Genomic DNA, 18,451 nt, shown 5'->3' with positions numbered 1-18,451 from the left:
GCAGTGGGACAGAGGATGGAGGAGGCAGGAGTGTGTGGCATGGAGTCCCAGCTAGGAGGCCCTTGTGGCCATCTCTGGGGCCCATCAGTTTACTTGGTAACCATATTCATTTTCTTCTTCTTCCTTTTTATTTCAAGGGAAAATAAAAATAACCCCTTGGTACTGCCCACCTTCACTTGTGCTCTAGAATTTTGGGATCTTCGCCTCTCCTCCCCGTGTGTCAGTCCTAGCTGGACCCCTATTCTTCAGCCTGAACAAAGGCTGCAGACAGATGAAGAGGGCCTTTTCTTCACGCTGTCATCCTCACCCGCCCTCTGCTTCAAAATCCCCATGGTTTGTCTTTTCCTGCAGTTTCCATTCATTTCCGCATCACCTGCCTGGGTGCTTTGAACTAAGACCTCCATCACCGCCTTTCCCGGGCAACTGCAGCCTCCCTCAAAAGCTCACCTTCTAACTTCCAAATCCAAGGGCTCTTGTTTCCACCTTCAAACAGCCGGACCCTGAGACTTTGTCTCCCACCCGGCGGAGCCTCTGCCGTTCCAGATCCTCACGTCCAAATGTTGTCAGGGAAACCTGCCATCACCTTGAGCTCAATCTAATGGAAACCAGACTTGCTTCCTGGGCTAGAAGGGGCCCTTCCTCACCAAGCTCCTGCTGGGCTCGCCAGTGCTCGTAACCTTGGAATTAGGGATTTCTTTTTCTTTTTAAAATGTCTTAAAATTAAACATTACAGAAAGGACAATAGAGAGCATTCTTAATCTCTTTCTACAGTTTCCAAGTCTTCCTTCCAGGTCTTCTTGTTTGCATTTGAGTGCTTATTTCCTATTGTTTAAGTCTTTATGGCCACATTTGGATGGTGTGTATGATCTGCTATTGTCCTTTATTTACTTGGTCATTTAATAACTGAGCATCTGCCATGTGTCAGGCTTTGTCTCACACACACACACACACACACACACACACACACACACACACACACACATTTCTAGTCAAATGAGGCTCTCAGCTTTTTGATAGGGGCCTTTTCATACGTGTGTCCTTGTACAACTGGTACTTTATTCTCACTGTAGTCAAGGACTCATTATTACAATTCAGAAATTAGAAGCTATGACCTGGAACTCCACTATAGGTGGTCTTTTTAAAAAAGATCCTTCACAAAAAGAAAGAAGTTTGTGCTCCTCATGTGTAAAATCTGTTGGCTGACAACTTTGTTCTTTAACTTTTGCCAGCTCAAAGAAATTCTCGAAAGTTCTCACCTATTAACAGTTATTAAAATGGAAGAAGCTGGGGATGAAATTGTGAGCAATGCCATCTCCTACGCTCTATACAAAGGTGAGTAAAAATCGCTCCTTTTGAAGTGTCAGCTTTGTGTTGCCTTCGGTGGCTTTTCATGACATACATTTCTTTTATAAAACAGCTTTACTGAAATACAAGCTTGTGCTTAATTTTGATGATCCTAGGTTGGATGCTAGAATAACTACCTCTGGTGAGGTGAATCTCCTTGGTCATATCTATTTGACAGAATAAGAATTTTTACGTCATTAAAATTCTGGTTAAACACAATCACAGTGGTCTCCAAAGAGCTATTTCTAATAGTGGTTTAAATATATATTTTTAATTGGGCCTCAGATTCCTTTGAGAATGTGGCAAAACTATGGATCTTTGTCCTAGCATTCTACACATGTGTACACACATGCACACATATTTCACACACATAAGTAATTTTGCATTTAATTTCAGGGGTTTAAAAATTCCCTGAAGTTTATGAATGAACCTCAGGTTAAAAAATTCTCATTCATGATCTTTGCTGCTTTAGAATTCCATGAAGTAATTGTTACCCAGAATAAATAGATCCTTGGCTGTCTCGACTTGGATTGTGTGGCTGATAAATGTAAATTAGCTAGAGCAGAGCTAGGCACATTGGAAGTGCAATTTAAGCATTAGCAATCTGTCAGAATCATTCTTATTGTACTTGCCAGTAATTTGGTTATTTATTGAAATGGAATTATGTCTGCACAGATACATAGATGCAGTAAATATTAGCTCTGGAAAAGACAAGAATAACATTGTTGTAATGTGGCTTATCGTTTCATAGATTTAGATATAGCATAAATCAGATATGCCTTGAAATATAATGCTATGGAATCTGAATTTATGGAAAAATCCTTAAGATACCATTATCACATTGTTAGGCTATGCAATGGAAAGACATTATTGTAGCTTGAGTCCATCCCCATTATAATCTTTGGGACATACAGGATGTGGTTAAGAATGAGTGGGGCCGGGCGCGGTGGCTTATGGCCGGATGTGATGGCTCACGTTTGTAATCCCAGAACTTTGGGAGGCCAAGGTGGGTGGATCATGAGGTCAAGAGATGGAGACCATCCTGGCCAACATGGTGAAACCCTGTCTCTACTAAAAATACAAAAATTAGCCAGGCGTGTTGGCGGATGCCTGTAGTCCCAGCTACTTGGGAGACTGAGGCAGGAGAATCGCTTGAACCTGGGAGGCGGAGGTTACAGTGAGCTGAAATCACGCCACTGCACTCCTGCGTGGCAATAGAGTGAGACTCCTTCTCAAAAAAAAAAAAAAATGAGTGAACACTGAGTGAATGACAGCTGGAGTGTCTGAATTTATGAGAACATGCTCAGCACCACCTTTGATAAATAGCTCTGATAATTGGCCACACTAAGTGGTTCTGACTCTTATTTCTGGGCCTTTGGTGAGTTGATTCTTTTCCTGCCCTGTTACAGCCTTTAGCACCAATGAGCAAGATAAGGATAACTGGAACGGGCAGCTGAAGCTTCTGCTGGAGTGGAACCAGCTAGACTTAGCCAATGATGAGATTTTCACCAATGACCGCCGATGGGAGGTAAGCAAGAAGCTCTCCTGGGTTATTCCAGTGTTGGGTCTGGACATTGGTCTGGGCAATGGCTGGTCCATTTCCATCAAGGTCTACAGTACTGAATCTCTTAAAGGATTGTTCTGTTCTGGAATATCAAGATTGCTGAGCCTTCATTTTCTTGTTTGCAGCATGGGATCATAATGTTGACTTAGTAGGTTTGTTGTGAAGAGATAGTAAAAATAAATGGTGTAAAATAATAACAACTCCACAAGGCCTTCAGCCGCAACGTGAGGGTGATTCTGCATCTGGGTGCAGAGATGCAGATCTCCTCTTGGATGTGCGTGTGCAGAAGTATGGGAAAAATGTATGGTGGATGATTGAAAGTAGCTCAACTACAAATCAAGACAGTGGCACTCATTTTGCCCCCTGCCCCCACCTGGCTAGCCAAATTCTGATTAGGAAACTGTCTGTAGTGAGATGTATAAGAGACAAATAGAACAACTTTACTGACACTACCCAGTGAATGTCTTAGAGCAGGGGTCCATGGCCTGTTAGGAACTGGGCTGTGCAGCAGGAAGTGAGCTGTGGGCGAGCGAGCGAAGCTTCATCTGTATTTACACCAGCTCTCCATCACTTGCATTACTGGCTGACCTCCACCTTCAGACTGATTAGCAGTGGCATTAGATTCTCACGGGAGCACAAACCCTATTGTGAACTGTGCATGCGAGGGATCTACGTCGTGTGCTCCTTATGAGAATCTAATGCCTGATGATCTGTCACTGTCTCCAATCACCCCCAGATGGGGCTGCCCAGTTGCAGGAAAACAAGCTCAGGGTTTCCACTAATTCTACCTCATGGTGAGTAGTATGATTATTTAATTATATATCACAATGTAATAATGATAGAAATAAAGTGCCCAATAAACGTAACGCTCTTGAATCGTCCCAAAACCATCCCCCAACCTGGTCCATGGAAAAAATGTCTTCCAGGAAACTGGCCCCTGGTGCCAAAAAGATTGGTGACTGCTCTCTTCGAGCTAGAAACTCAGGACTCTCCTAACCAAATTAGCATCTTTAGTAAGGAATTTGCGCATACAATAAAAACTGTTCTTTTTTTTTCCAGCAGACTGCATTTTCTCACTTTGCAATGTGATTAGTGTTTTAGGATTGCATTTTCCAGCAGTATCCTCCTGTGTACAACTACAGTGCAGTCAGCCCTAGGAGCCTTGTTCAATGAAAACAATTATGAACCATCACACTCAGTTTTGTAAGGCTGCTTCTTTGTTTTTAGCTTTTCCAAATTAATTTAAATCATTAGGGGGCTGTGAGAATATATGTAATTTTATACATGTATGTATAGATTTGAGGATCCATATATTTCATAACTTGCGTTCTTGGCAGACAGGGTCAGAAAATACTTTCAGGCCTGCTGTTGTATAATCAAAGACTAAGACTTGATTTATATTAACACGTGATCAATTTTAATGAGAGCAGCATAAATAAAGTAATGGCTTATGAATTTTTAAATTATTCATTTCTTTAGCAAACATTACGTTGTGTATGGTGTTTGCAGTACAGTGAACCCTACTGCACATTGCAAGGCTTTAATTAGTGGAGGGGAAGTGGAACTCTAAGTAGCTCTAGTCAATTGATTCATAAATGAATTACTGTGTGTGAAATGTTCTACTTAAGTGAGGTCAGATGGTACAAATAAACTTAGGCACATCGTGAATGGTACATTTAATTTTATTAACTCAGCTAAAGATGGTTAAGGGTGAAGGTCACGATGGCTAAGAGAATGGACTCTGGAGCCAGCCCATTTCCGTGACTTTGGGCCAATTACTTAACCTCCCTATGCCTCAGTTTCCTCCTACAGTGGCCTGTTAGAGCCAGCTTGTATTGACTTGCAAGAGCCAAACTGGTAAATTTTTAGAGATTGTGTGAGTTGGTTGTTAAATACAGTCATTATTAATCAATTGTATTTGGCTAGTCATGGCAGCTCATGCTTGTAATCCCAGCACTCTGGGAGACCAAAGTGAGAGGTTTGCTTGAATCCAGGAGTTTGAGATCAGCCTGGACAACATGGCGAAAACCCATCTCTATGAAAAAAAAAAAATACAAAAATTACCTCGGTGTCGTGGCAGAAATACATCATCCAGGCTACTTGGGGGAATGAGGTGGGAGGATCGCTTGAGCCCAGGAGGTAAAGGTTGCAGTGAGCTGAGATCACACCACTGCTCTCCAGCCTGCACAACAAAGCCAGATTGTGTCTCGAAAAGAAAAAACAAACCCAAAAAATGAAAAAATATTAAATTATTTAAACTTAGAATTACATAGAATTTATGTAATTCTATAGAATTACAAAGCTAATAAGTAATCAAAACATATCATTTTCTAATTCTTGGGCTACATTTATTATTACCTTTGCTCTGAAGGCCAATAGTGCGTATTCTATCTGGAAGCTGGAGACGCTATTCAAGGGTGAGCCACTCCACATCTCTTCCCGATTCCGTGTTTAGTGATGCCACATTGATAGCTGAAACTTGGCCACAATGGGAGTATTTACACCATAGGAATCATCAAATGCTACAAATGAGGGCTTCTGTTTTCTTTGAGAGAGCCAGTGGTTCAGTGTTTACTGGTACCCAACAGCTCATCTGAAAGTGGAGAGACGCAAACAGCCGTACTTAGCTCTTTGGGCTGTTACGATGATGAAATCAGTTAATGTTTCTAAAGTGCTTAGAACATTGGCACATATGAAGCATTATTTGTTTAAAAATAAAAATCTCTGGAATACTGATAATATTTCTGTGATCTTTGACAGGGCACCAGGCAGTTTCCCTGTGTTAGTTTACTTGCCCATCATACCAATCCACAGCACGGATGATCCCATTCATGGTTATTAAATCAGGGCTCCACGGATGTCATGGCAGGGGGAGTTGCTGATAGATTTTTGAGGGCCTGCTGTGAACTTGAATCTCTGAGAGGATCTTGACCTGTGTTAGCTTATTTCATCCTTGCAACCACCTACCTCTTAGAAGAGCAAACTGAGACTCAGAGACACAATATTCCAGGTTACGTGGCTAGAAAATGGTAGAATCAAGGTTTGAAAGCAAAGACGTGACTGACAGCAAAGCCTTTTCCCATATGCTGGTGGTTCTTCAGATGTGGGTCCTGGACTAGCGGCAGCCTGGAAATAACATGGGCACTTGTTACCTTGCAAATCACCAGGCTCCACCTCAGACTTGCAGAAATTCCAGTGTTGACTCCCAGCAATCTGCATTTACCGGGCCCTCCATGTGGTTCTGATTGAAGTTTGAGAACCACTGCCCTATGCTAGCAAGTGTGTGACCAGTGAAAGGCCAATGGATTTAGAAAGAAAACTGAAATGCTGGATATGAAGAACACCTCCTTTGAGGACAGAGGAGAAAGCATAGCTGCCATCTTTCCAGGGGTAGCCCCCTCTTCCCCTGCTGAGCCTTGCTGCATCCACAATGTGGGAACTCAAGGGACCCATGACAATGCCTTCTCTAGGCAATGTGTGATCCCCATGAGACCAACATTAGGTAGGAGCAAAACTCATGAATGCTGCTGTGGGCAGAAGACATCCATTTAGACCAGCGATCAGGCACACATGTAAGAGAATGAGTGGGCCGACGGGTCCTAGGGAGGAGTGGTGGGACTGTGGGGAGCTGGAGATCCCAGGCTCCGGGAAGCAGCTGCCCCTTGGCTTCTACTGATGGTTTCCATGTTGTCAGAGCTGCTGGTTTTTACTGTTTTTTTTTTTTTTTTGAGACAGAATCTCGCTCTGCTCCCAAGCTAGAGTGCAGTGGTGCAATCTTGGCTCACTGCAACCTCTGCCTCCAAGGTTCAAGTGATACTCCTGCCTCAGCCTCCCAAGCAGCTGGGATTATAGGCACTTGCCACTACAACCAGCTAATTTTTGTATTTTTAGTAGACATGAGGTTTCACCATGTTGGCCAGGCTGGTCTCGAACTCCTGACCTCAAGTGATCCGCCCCCATTGACCTCCAAAAGTGCTGGGATTATAGGTGAGACCCCCCATGCCCGACAGTTTTTACTTTTAACTCTTTCGGATTTTAATGCTGGAAATGTAGATTTTGATGAACTTTCTAATTTTTAAATGTTGGCAATAAACATTTGGAATAAAATTGTAAGAAATGCTATGGAGGACACACAGAACACATATGAGAGCCGGAGTGGCCTGTAGTCCACCGGGTTGTGTCTGAAGTAAACATTGGTGACATATATATATATTTTTCCTTGAGATAAGTCTTGTTCTGTCACCCAGGCTGGAGTGCAGTGGCATGATCTTGACTCACTGCAACTTCTGACTCCCTGATTCAAGCGATTCTTGTGCCTCAGCCTCCCGAGTAGCTGGGACTGCAGGTGTGTGCCACCACACCTGGCTAATTTTTTATTCTAATTTTTTTAGTGGAGACAGAGTTTCACCCTGTTGGCCAGGCTGGTCTTGAATGCCTGGCCTCAAGTGGTTTGCCCTCCTTGGCCTCCCAAAATGCTTATGGTATTTCTAAAGATTCTCAGTAAGTTCCTATGGGCTAAGTTTTGTCAGAAGCCCAGAAAGTAGAGCTAGAGATAGATAATAATGAAGTATAATTGTCAAGTGTTCCAGTGACTTACTGGTATTTAACATGACCAGACATTGGCTTGGTGGCATGTGGTTTGCATATAGTTTGATGCATTCCATTTTAACATCTGTATATGAGAATGCAGTCACCGTAATAGAAGGTTCCTGGGCATCTGTGAAGGGGAGCAGATCCCACAGTGCAGCATACAGACAACGCTGGTGGCTGGGTCCTAAATGGTGTCTACTATCAACTTCCAATGGAATTACTATCCCTGCATCCCCACCCCGTGAATGTTTCCTCCATGTCTGACACTGGAGAAAATTTTTGATCAATGTCATCTCTACATGGGTGTATTTATCTCCACTTTAGCAAGGGGCTAAGTCACATTCAAGTTCACATCTAGCTGATGATAAAGATTTCACCATACCATCCCTGTTTAGAAGTCTGAACTGTAGACACTGCTTTAAATGTGTCCCAGAGATTCTGGTACATTGTGTCTTTGTTCTTGTTCGTTTCAAAGAACATCTTTATTTCTGCCTTCATTTCATTATTTATCCAGTCAGCATTCAGGAGCAAGTTGTTTAGTTTCCATGCAGTTGTGCAGTTTTTGAGTGAGTTTCTTAATCCTGAGTTCTAATTTGATTGCACTGTGGTCTGAGAGACTGTTATGATTTCCATTCTTTTGCATTTGCTGAGGAGTGTTTTACTTCCAATTATGTGGTCAGTGTTAGAATAAGTGCAATGTGGTGCTGAGAAGAATGTATATTCTATGGTTTTAGGGTGGATAGTTCTGTAGTTGTCTATTAGGTCAGCTTGGTCCAGATCTGAGTTCAGGTCCTGGATATCCTTGTTAATTTTCTGTCTCATTGATCTGTCTAATATTGACAGTGGAGTGTTAAAGTCTCCCACTACTATTGTGTGGAAGTCTAAGTCTCTTTGCAGGTCATTAAGAACTTGCTTTATGTATCTGGGTGCTCCTGTATTGGGTGCATATATATTTAGGATAGTTAGCTCTTCTTGTTGCATTGATCCTTTTACCATTATGTAATGTCTTTCTTTGTCTCTTTTGATCTTTGTTGGTTTAAAGCCTCTTTTATCATAGACTAGGATTGCAAACCCTGCTTTTTTTTGCTCTCCATTTGCTTGGTGAATCTTCCTCCATCCCTGTATTTTGAGCCTGTGTGTGTCTTTGCACATGAGATGTGTTTCCTGAATACAGCATATTGATGAGGCTTGACTTTTTATCCAGTTTGCCAGTCTGTGTCTTTTGATTGGGGCGTTTAGCCCATTTACATTTAAGGCTAATATTGTTATGTGTGAATTTGATCCTGCCATTTTGATGCTAGCTGGTTGTTTTGCCCTTTAGTTGATGCAGTTTCTTCATGGTGTCAATGGTCTTTACAGTTTGGTACGTTTTTGCAGTGGCTGGCACGGGTTGTTCCTTTCCATGTTTAGTGCTTCCTTCAGGAGCTCTTGTAGGGCAGGCTTGGTGGTGATGAAATCTCTCAGCAGTTGCTTGTCTGTAAAGGATTTTATTTCTCCTTCACTTATGAAGCTTAGTTTGGCTGGATATGAAATTCTGGGTTGAAAATTCTTTTCTTTTAGGATGTTGAATATTGGCCCCTACTCTCTTCTGGCTTGTAGGGTTTCTGCCGAGAGATCCGCTGTGAGTCTGAAGGGCTTCCCTTTGTGGGTAACTCGACCTTTCTCTCTGGCTGTCCTTAGCATTTTTTCCTTCAATCTTGGTGAATCTGACGATTATGTGCCTTGGGGTTGCTCTTCTTGAGGAACATCTTTGTGGTGTTCTCTCTGTTTCCTGTATTTGAATGTTGGCCTGCCTTGCTAGTTTGGGGAAGTTCTCCTGAATAACATCCTGAAGAGTGTTTTCCAGTCTGGTTTCATTTTCCTTGTCACTTTCAGGTACACCCATCAAACGTAGATTTGGTCTTTTCACATAATCCCATATTTCTTGGAGGCTTTGTTCATTTCGTTTCACTCTTTTTTCTCTAATCTTGCTTTCTCTTTTTATTTCATTGAGTTGATCTTCAATCTCTGATATCCTTTCCTCTGCTATTGAAACTTGTGTATGCTTCACGGAGTTCTCGTGCTGTGTTTTTCAGCTCCATCATGTCATAATCCTCTGTTGTGTTAAAATGCAAAAAAGATAAGCTTTATTCTGAAACCAGGATTGAAAGAGAAGTTGAAGATATTATTACTCTGTGGCTGGAAATACGGCGCAGCTGAGGAAGAAAAATGCCTAGTGTTTCCCTTACAGTATTTTTGTAGTATTATCAGTACTTTCACTGTTCTTTCTCCTTAGTCGGCTGACCTTCAAGAAGTCATGTTTACGGCTCTCATAAAGGACAGACCCAAGTTTGTCCGCCTCTTTCTGGAGAACGGCTTGAACCTGCGGAAGTTTCTCACCCACGATGTCCTCACTGAGCTCTTCTCCAACCACTTCAGCACGCTTGTGTACCGGAATCTGCAGATTGCCAAGAATTCCTATAATGATGCCCTTCTCACGTTTGTCTGGAAACTGGTTGCAAACTTCCGAAGAGGCTTCCGGAAGGAAGACAGAAATGGCCGGGACGAGATGGACATAGAATTCCATGTAGGTACTGGGAGAGTTGCCTGCTTGAATTCTCGGATATTTTGAAACTTCTCTCATAAGATATCTCCATTTTCCCTACTCCCTATCTTATTGCCATAAAGTACTTAACACGTTGACATTGTTCATGTTTTCAACTCCCTTTACTTAAGATAAGGCATCTGTCTATAGGGTGAATCTCTGCTATTTCTAAGGTCTTGCTTTATGCTCCATACTATACTATATTTCAGACTAGTTGCAATTTTTCTTTTTTCTTTTTCTTTTTGAGATAGAGTCTCGCTCTGTCACCCAGGCTGAGGTGCAGTGGCCCAATCTCAGCTCACTATAACCTCCGCCTCCTGGGTTTGAACAATTCTCCTGCCTCAGCCTTCTGAGTAGCAGGGATTACAGGTGTGCGCCACCATGCCTGGCTAATTTTTCTACTTTTAGTAGAGATGCAGTTTCACCATGTTGGCCAGGCTGGTCTCGAACTCCTGACCCCAGGTGATTTGCCCACTTCAGCCTCCCAAGAGTTGGGATTACAGGCATGAACCACCATGCCTGGCCTCAGTTTTTCTTAATTGCAGAACTTGGTGTGGTATACTTTCTGAAGGTATCTAATGGGGAATAGGGGCAAACATATGGCTGCATGCTCATGTTGTAGAGCACTGGCTATGATCTGCTTAAAATAGCTTGCTGCCCATGAGTGTGAAGGAATGAAGAACTGACAAGGCTTCTTTTGTGAGTAAAGGAGGAAGTGCATACTTCTGAAGGGCTAAATCTGGATATTCACTTGAGACAGTTTTGTGGCTGTAACACCTATAATCCTGCAGGACTTCTCATTTTAAGTATAGGAAGCCCTAATTTCCAGTTGGCAGCACCTGCAACTCTTCGCTGAAAGTTTGTCCTGATCAGAGCCCAATGACTGTCAGAAGGTAGTGTATATATACCCCCACTTGAAGGAGCTGACTTTAAGGTTTGTGTTCTACTCTGGCTCCTAGAGTTGGCTAGTGGGGCTAATCTCTAGTTATCCACCAAGGCAATTTGCTTGATAATGCACCTTGTATTGGGTTCCCGTTTTTCTGTTATCATTTCCTCACTTCTCTGTTGGTTTTCTTGAGATCATGTCCCACATAAACTACTTGCCTCAAATCCTTTTCTCATATTTCTTCTGGGGAAACCCAAACTAGGTCATTATCTTTTGTAATTATGGGATTTTTGGAGTGTATGTGTGTTGCAAAAATCTAAATGCACTAGATGTTTGCGGGACTTGGAAGTGTTTACAGAGCCTCTGTTTGACTATATTCATGTTAGATTTCTCTGCAACATGCATAATATGCCTCATGCATTCTATACCTTGGTAAAACCTGTAAAGAAGTTGAAAAGGAATATATTATATATAAACACTTGGTTGTTTTCTATCTGAAAATTTTCCCTTGAAATATACAGGATACTGAATAGGAGCTGGGATTTTTTTTTTTCCAGACAGAGTCTCACTCTGTTGCCCAGGCTGGATTGCAGTGGCATGATCTCCGCTCACTGTATTCTCTGCCTCCTGGGTTCAAGTGATTCCCCTGCCTCAGCCTCTCGAGTAGCTGGGACTACAGGCACGCACTACCATGCCTGGCTAATTTTTTGTATTTTAGTAGAGACAGGGTTTCACCACGTTGGCCAGGATGGTCTCAATCTCTTGACTTTGTGATCCGCCTGCCTCGGCCTCCCAAAGTGCTGGGATTATGGGCATGAGCCATCATGCCCGGCCAAGAGCTGGGATTCTAATTGATATGTTAGGCATTGGATCTTTGAATAACAGTCCAAAGAAACAAGCCACAGTTTTATTTTGGGATAATTGAACTTAAGCCATAGGAAAGTTGGAATCGAGTTTGAAGAATTTTTTTCTAGAAGAGAAACAGAGTTATATGATGAGAAGGAATTGCTTTCTCTCAGCCTGTCAGGAGTCATTCAGTTTTCAAATTGCTCTCAACACTTTTTTCACCCTTTATACCTTTTCGTCTAGTTGCACTTTGTCTTTTATGACAGATAAAAGATTTGGTGTCAAAATTAGACCACCCAATGAGTTGCAGAGATGAAAATCACATCACTGCACTGTGAAAATGGAGTCATGCACAAAGCCACAGAGCCCTCCAGGCGCTACTCTCCTAGGGCTTCCTGATCCCAGAACGATTTCCATTTGCACACGCTGACCACATGCTCTAACCCCCAGGACGTGTCTCCTATTACTCGGCACCCCCTGCAAGCTCTCTTCATCTGGGCCATTCTCCAGAACAAGAAGGAACTCTCCAAAGTCATTTGGGAGCAGGTAAGTGCCCAGGCCCACACTAGATTTACATCAAATGTATGCTTTGTTATAACAGTTCTGATCCTCTCAAAATTCACATGCCTAATATAAAACATCACCAGTGAAACGGGATGTCTGAGGTTAGATGAACACGGCCGTGCTTCTGTTCCATGTTGGTGAAGGAGTGCTTGAGAAGGGCAGTCCCTGGAGAATAGTCGGGCTTGGTGGGCAGTCAAGCAGGCACCTGCTTCTCAGGTGTGTGTGGGTGTGTGATTGTTTTCCAAATGGATGAGGTATTCATTTTTGATTTTTTTTTTAAATTTTACTTTAGGTTCTGGGGTACATGTGCAGGTCATGCAGGGTTTTTGCATAGGTGCATACATAACCAGGTGGTTTGCTGCCTCTATTCCCTCTTCATCTATATCTGGCATTTATCCCCATGTTATCCACCCTACTCCCCATCCTGCTGTCCCTCCCCTAGCCCCCCGCCACTGCCCCCAGTGCGTGATGCTCCTCTCCCTGAGTCCATGTGTTCTCATTGTTCAACACCCGTCTATGAGTGAGAACATGCAGTGTTTGCTTTTCTGTTCTTGTGTCAGTTTGCTGAGAATGATGGTTTCCAGATTCATCTAAGTCCCTACAAAGCACACAAACTCATTGTTTTTTATGGCTGCGTAGTATTCCATGGTGTATATGTGCCACATTTTCCCTGTCCAGTCTATCATTGATGGGCATTTGGGTTGGTTCCAGGTCTTTGTAATTGTAAACAGTGCTGCAATGAACATACCTGTGCATGTGTCTTTATAATAGAACGATTTATAATCCTTTGGGTATATACCCAGTAATGGGATTACTGGGTCAAATGGAATTTCTGTTTCTAGATCCTTGAGAAATCACCACACTGTCTTCCACAATGATTGAACTAATTTACACTCCCACCAACAGTGTAAAAGTGTTCCTATTTCTCCACATCCTCTCCAGCATCTGTTTTCTGCAGATTTTTTAATGATTGCTATTCTAACTGGCGTGAGATGATACCTCAATGTGGTTTTGATTTGCATTTCTCTAATGACCAGTGATGATGAACATTTTTTCATATGTTTGTTGGCCTTACATATGTCTTCTTTTGAAAAGCGTCTGTTCATATCCTTTGCCCACTTTTGAATGGGTTTGTTTGTTTTTTTCTTGTATATCTGTTTTAGATCTTTGTAGATTCTGGATATTAGCCCTTTGACAGATGGATAGATTGCAAAAATTTTCATCCATTCTGTTGGTTGTCGGTTTGCTCTAATGATTGTATCTTTTGCTGTACAGAAGCTCTGAAGTTTGATTTTAAAAATTAATTTCCAGCTTTATTGCATTATGGACAGGAAGTAGGGCCTGTAAAAATTCTGCTTTGGAAAGTTTATTGAGAATTTTCCTTGTGATTTAGCATGTAAGATCTTTTGTAAATGGTTTATGGACACTCACATTTCTTTATTTTTAGAGGAAAGCTTAGATATTGAATATTGAATTCACACACTCAATTTTTTTTTTTTTTTTTTTTTTGAGATGGAGTTTCGCTCTTGTTACCCAGGCTGGATGGAGTGCAATGGCGTGATCTCGGCTCACCGCAACCTCTGCCTCCTGGGTTCAGGCAATTCTCCTGCCTCAGCCTCCTGAGTAGCTGGGATTACAGGCATGCGCCACCATGCCCAGCTAATTTTTTTTTGTATTTTTAGTAGAGATGGGGTTTCACCATGTTGACCGGGATGGTCTCGATCTCTTGACCTCGTGATCCGCCCACCTTGGCCTCCCAAAGTGCTGGGATTACAGGTGTGAGTCACCGCGCCTGGCTCTCACACACTCAATCTTAAAGTGACAATGTTCAGGTCTTCTGTGTTCTTGTCCAGGACTTCCTTAACCTTTGAGCTATTCCAGTATGAGAGTGAATTAGGCCTCCCACTATCGTGGTCTTACTTTCAGTTTCTCATGGCATTTATCTTAATATTTTTATATGCTAATTCTGTGTTCAAGACTGTGAACATATTCAGGTTCCAAGTTATTTTATGCTCATTAAAAATTTTACTTTGAATCATTATGAATAGTTCCTAGGTTGGGTTTAGGGCTTCCTGACTCCAGAGCAATTTCCATTTGTACGTGCCGACCACATGCTCTAACCTCGCCCATCAAATAGATTCTATTTCCTGCTTTGCCATGAATACATTCTTGTTGGACATTAACGTTGATTTGACCACTTCAGGGGACTAAGAATAAACCTTAAAATTCTCCATCCCTCCCTGAAAAAAGACTAGGGGCTGCACTCTGGCAGCCCTGGGAGCCAGCAAGCTTCTGAAGACTCTGGCCAAAGTGAAGAATGACATCAATGCTGCTGGGGAGTCCGAGGAGCTGGCTAATGAGTACGAGACCCGGGCGGTCGGTGAGTCTCCAGTGCTGGGATGCCTCGGTGGGCGTGGATCTGCCATACGGCACAGACATTGCCAGTGGCACTCACAGGCCGGGTGGTGGAGGTCTGTGGCATGCCCAAGCTCCCCTGCCTGATGGAGGGCTTCAGACCACAGACCACAGTTCTGGGTGCACAGGCCACAGCAGAAGCCACAAGCTCCTTGGTCCTGGCACATATGGAATTTTCCAAGAATGAACGTGGGACATTTTGGGCTCTCTGATCCCATGGCCACCCAGGGCCACACCCAGGCCAAGTTCCAAGCAACTCAGGGAGCATTGGAGTATCTTTTTTTGTTTTGGGGTTTTTTGGATGCTGTTACAACACTGTGACAGGGCTGAGATTTTACCTGACTTGCACCCTCACCAGTTAGCATGCCAGTTTCATACGCACACACTGCCAGAGGACCCAGCCCCTGGGTCTGCCACACTCATGGTTTGTTACGCGAAAAGCAGCAGCCTGAGTAGCATCTTGGGTTGCTTCCCCTTGCCTCGGTTCCCAAGGGATAGCTCGAACAATGGTTGCCCTGCAGTGCCCTGAAGTTAGGAGACAAGGAGTTTCTATCAGGGCTGCAGCTGAGATTACTTATTGCCTGGAGTGGATGATACTCCACTAAGCATTACTCTCCTAGCATGTCTCAGGACGCCTGACTGCTGTTTGCTATTCAGTCCTCAAATAAAGCTTGTCAATGCCCTTTGCGCAGAGGCCTCGATCATTCAGGAAGGTGAGAAATCCAGAACCGATTGCCTCTAAACAACAGAGAGTTTCAGGCCTGCTCAGGTTTTTTCTGTTTTCACTTGACAGTTTTAAGTTTGCAAAGGGTATTTGCATCCAGGTTTGTTCAGTGTCTTATTGAATGTAAACATGCTGATGAGTTTAGCTTTTCTGTTTTGGAAAAAGGTGTCTAATTATTTCTTTTAATTTATTAAAAATTCAAAGCAGTTCATTTCCGGATGACCTCAATTAGGCAAAGGCTCCTAATATTTTTACTTTTAAAAAATTTCCTCTGAGGATCTACACAGCAATTTCTTTGTCATTAGGTCACGAAATGTAAGCACACACTAATGCCATAGGTCAGTGTTTCTCACACTTTCTTTTCCCTCTCGGTGCCTTATCTGCAAAGCAAGCTTGCCAAGATGGCATAGAATTCAAATGAGATGGAGGAAGGGCTGCTGTGGTTATGGGGGAGTCGGGATGGGGGTGCAGAGGGTCTAGATCCCTTCTCAGTGGCTGAGGCTCTTCTGCCTGAGCCCAGACAGAAGACCACTAAAGAGAGGGTCTCCCTGTGTCCAATGCAGCTCAATTCAATGAGCAGTTATTGTCACCTGCTGCCATCAGGAGCTCTGCTGGGTTTGTCCTGCCTTTAGAAAATCCTCTTATTCAGTAAGGCATTGTGTTGTGATGGCATTTTCTATGCCTTTTATAAGAATGGACTCACACTCAGGCTATTCTTAGATTCAGGGGTTGGCTGGGGGCGGAAGCAGGACAGTTTCAGGCATGTGCAGCCCTGACGCCAGCTTCTCTCTGTGCTGATATCGCTGTAGAGCTGTTTTCCGAGTGTTACAGCAGCGATGAAGACTTGGCAGAACAGCTGCTGGTCTATTCCTGTGAAGCTTGGGGTGGAAGCAACTGTCTGGAGCTGGCGGTGGAGGCCACAGACCAGCATTTCATCGCCCAGCCTGGGGTCCAGGTAAACCATGCTCCGCCACCAAACCACATGCTCAGAAATGGGCCTTTTATGTCAGATGCTACTAGCAGAATTAAAAAATATTAAAAATGAGCCTTATTCTCCAATATAAAAGCCATAGAAGGAGTAGTTTGGTGATGATGTGGGAGATGGCAGAGCATAGGCATTGGTTGAAAGCCTTGCTTTAAGACGTGGTGCAGGACGAAGAATATTCTTTGAGTTTCCACTTAGCAAACATCACAGCATCACAATTATGAGCTGTGCCTCTGGATCCCACTGCCTGGCTCTCCATCAGTTGTGCCGCTAATGAAGTGTGTGATGATGGGCCAAGTTACATGAGCTCTCTGAGCCTTAGTTTCCTGATCTGTAAAATAGGAAGGTAGCAGTTAAAGGGCTATTGTGAGGATTTAAGGAGATAACATGTGAAAGGTACTGGTCCTTTGTTTAGCTATTACTACTGCAGTTATTATTATTAGTGGCAGCAGTAGGAAAACTATTGTGAAATGGGTAAAACCAGTCTAGAGGTTTCTGCACTGAATTGAATGAATAGCAGTTTGCACCTGGTGTCTCAGGCCACAGAGGGGAGCTTTTGACCCTCAGTTCCAGTTGTAGAAATGTGGACATGAGAAAGGGAAGGGGATGGGAAGAGATGGAGGGACCAACGTTTGTCAGCCACAGCTGTTATACACAAGGCCACGTTTCATCTTCACAGCACATGTGGCAATGGGTGTTATCCCATTTCACCAAGGAGGATGCAGGAGCTCAGAGAGGTTCTGGAACGTCCTTCCAGCTTGCATTGCTGGAAAGTGGCAGCACTGGGATTGGATCTCATGTTGATTACCCACAACTTTCATGTCATGGACTTTCCATTATGTCATACAGCAAAGTGTTTATGAACAAAATCCATTTGCTACTGCAACTAAGCCAGATTGAATGAGAGCAGTGATCTGTGACAAGGAGCACACAGAGAGGGTCTTGCTATTGCTCAGTTTTAGCCTCTGCTGCAGTGTAGTGGGTAAATGGGTAGTGCAGTGTAGTGTAGTAAGGCTGATGCTGGGGCCGGGGTGTGCCTGGGAGGCTGGGCTGGCTGCCCAGGTGGGCCACACCCTGCTCATGGCTTCCTGGGCCCCAAACTCCATCTTGCCTGTGTCCCAGAACTTGGGGCCCTGTGGAGGCTGGCTTTTACTCCTGTCCAGGTTCATAGATCATTTCAATCAGATGTCAGGTCATTCATTTCACTGAAAATCTCACTACCAGGCCACAGGACCATCCAGGTGCATCCATCACAGGACAGCCAGGGAGTTCCTATAGTCAAGCTGCTGTGTGTGATCAGAATGCTGCCGGTAACCATGGAACCCAATCCAATGCTATTACTTTCTGTGACTGAGGCCTGTCAGTGACACTCAGTGATGGCCTGGCGTGTGCATCACCTCAGAAGAATAGGAGAGTGAGGAAGGCTAAGCACTACCTGTCTTTCGCCCATGACCCCTGCACCCCCTCCCAAGAAGCAGACCCCAAAGTGAGGATTTTAATGCCAGGAGTTTATTCTGGAGGTGAGCCTGGGAAGCACAGGAGGCGCCAGTGAGACAGGGAAGGGACAGGGACAGACACGATGTGCTGATGAGGAGGTTGCCACTGTGGGCAGCCGAGGCTTGACCCGCCAGGGACCTCTGGGAAACTGTAGAACCTGCGTCCGTGTTGCCCAGGCCAGTGCAAGGCAGCCGGCCATTTACCCCCAAACTGCAATTGGTTGTTTGTTGAAAGCTGCACCTGGGCGCCTTGTTCCAGGATGCTAGTCCTCATGGGCCAAGCATGTGCCTGACTGAAGCGGCCCCAGGCAGGGGTCCTCAGAAGCAGCCATCCTCCTCCAAGGGACAGGGGAGGTGCCCAGGGCCGGAGGGGTGCACGCCAGTCCCAGCCCTCCCAGACAGCACTGAGAAGGCCTTGGATTTCTCTTTTCCTCTGCTCCTGAGACACACCAA

At 43.9% G+C, this 18,451-nt stretch overlaps 1 protein-coding gene across 3 annotated transcripts in view; it reads left to right on the top strand.

Moving 5' to 3' along the window:
• Positions 1 to 18,451, top strand: part of TRPM8 (transient receptor potential cation channel subfamily M member 8) — a 101,015-nt gene that overhangs the window by 34,192 nt on the left and 48,372 nt on the right. For 2 of the 3 annotated variants that reach the window (XM_012434212.2, XM_012434214.2), the window contains exons 10-15: positions 1,230 to 1,332; positions 2,754 to 2,872; positions 9,774 to 10,064; positions 12,265 to 12,360; positions 14,629 to 14,758; positions 16,327 to 16,472. In XM_012434212.2, the coding sequence (XP_012289635.2) occupies positions 1,230 to 1,332; positions 2,754 to 2,872; positions 9,774 to 10,064; positions 12,265 to 12,360; positions 14,629 to 14,758; positions 16,327 to 16,472 (885 nt within the window). Of the gene's footprint in view, positions 1 to 1,229; positions 1,333 to 2,753; positions 2,873 to 9,773; positions 10,065 to 12,264; positions 12,361 to 14,628; positions 14,759 to 16,326; positions 16,473 to 18,451 lie in introns of those variants that run through there. The other variant, XM_064372865.1, reaches the window with a different exon arrangement.

Source organism: Aotus nancymaae, unplaced genomic scaffold (assembly GCF_030222135.1).
Source record: "Aotus nancymaae isolate 86718 unplaced genomic scaffold, 86718_ANA_hifiasm-v0.15.2.pri h1tg000008l, whole genome shotgun sequence".
NCBI lineage: Eukaryota > Metazoa > Chordata > Mammalia > Primates > Aotidae > Aotus > Aotus nancymaae.
The sequence above is the reverse complement of the archived record's forward strand: the minus strand, read 5'-3'. Positions and strand labels throughout refer to the sequence as shown.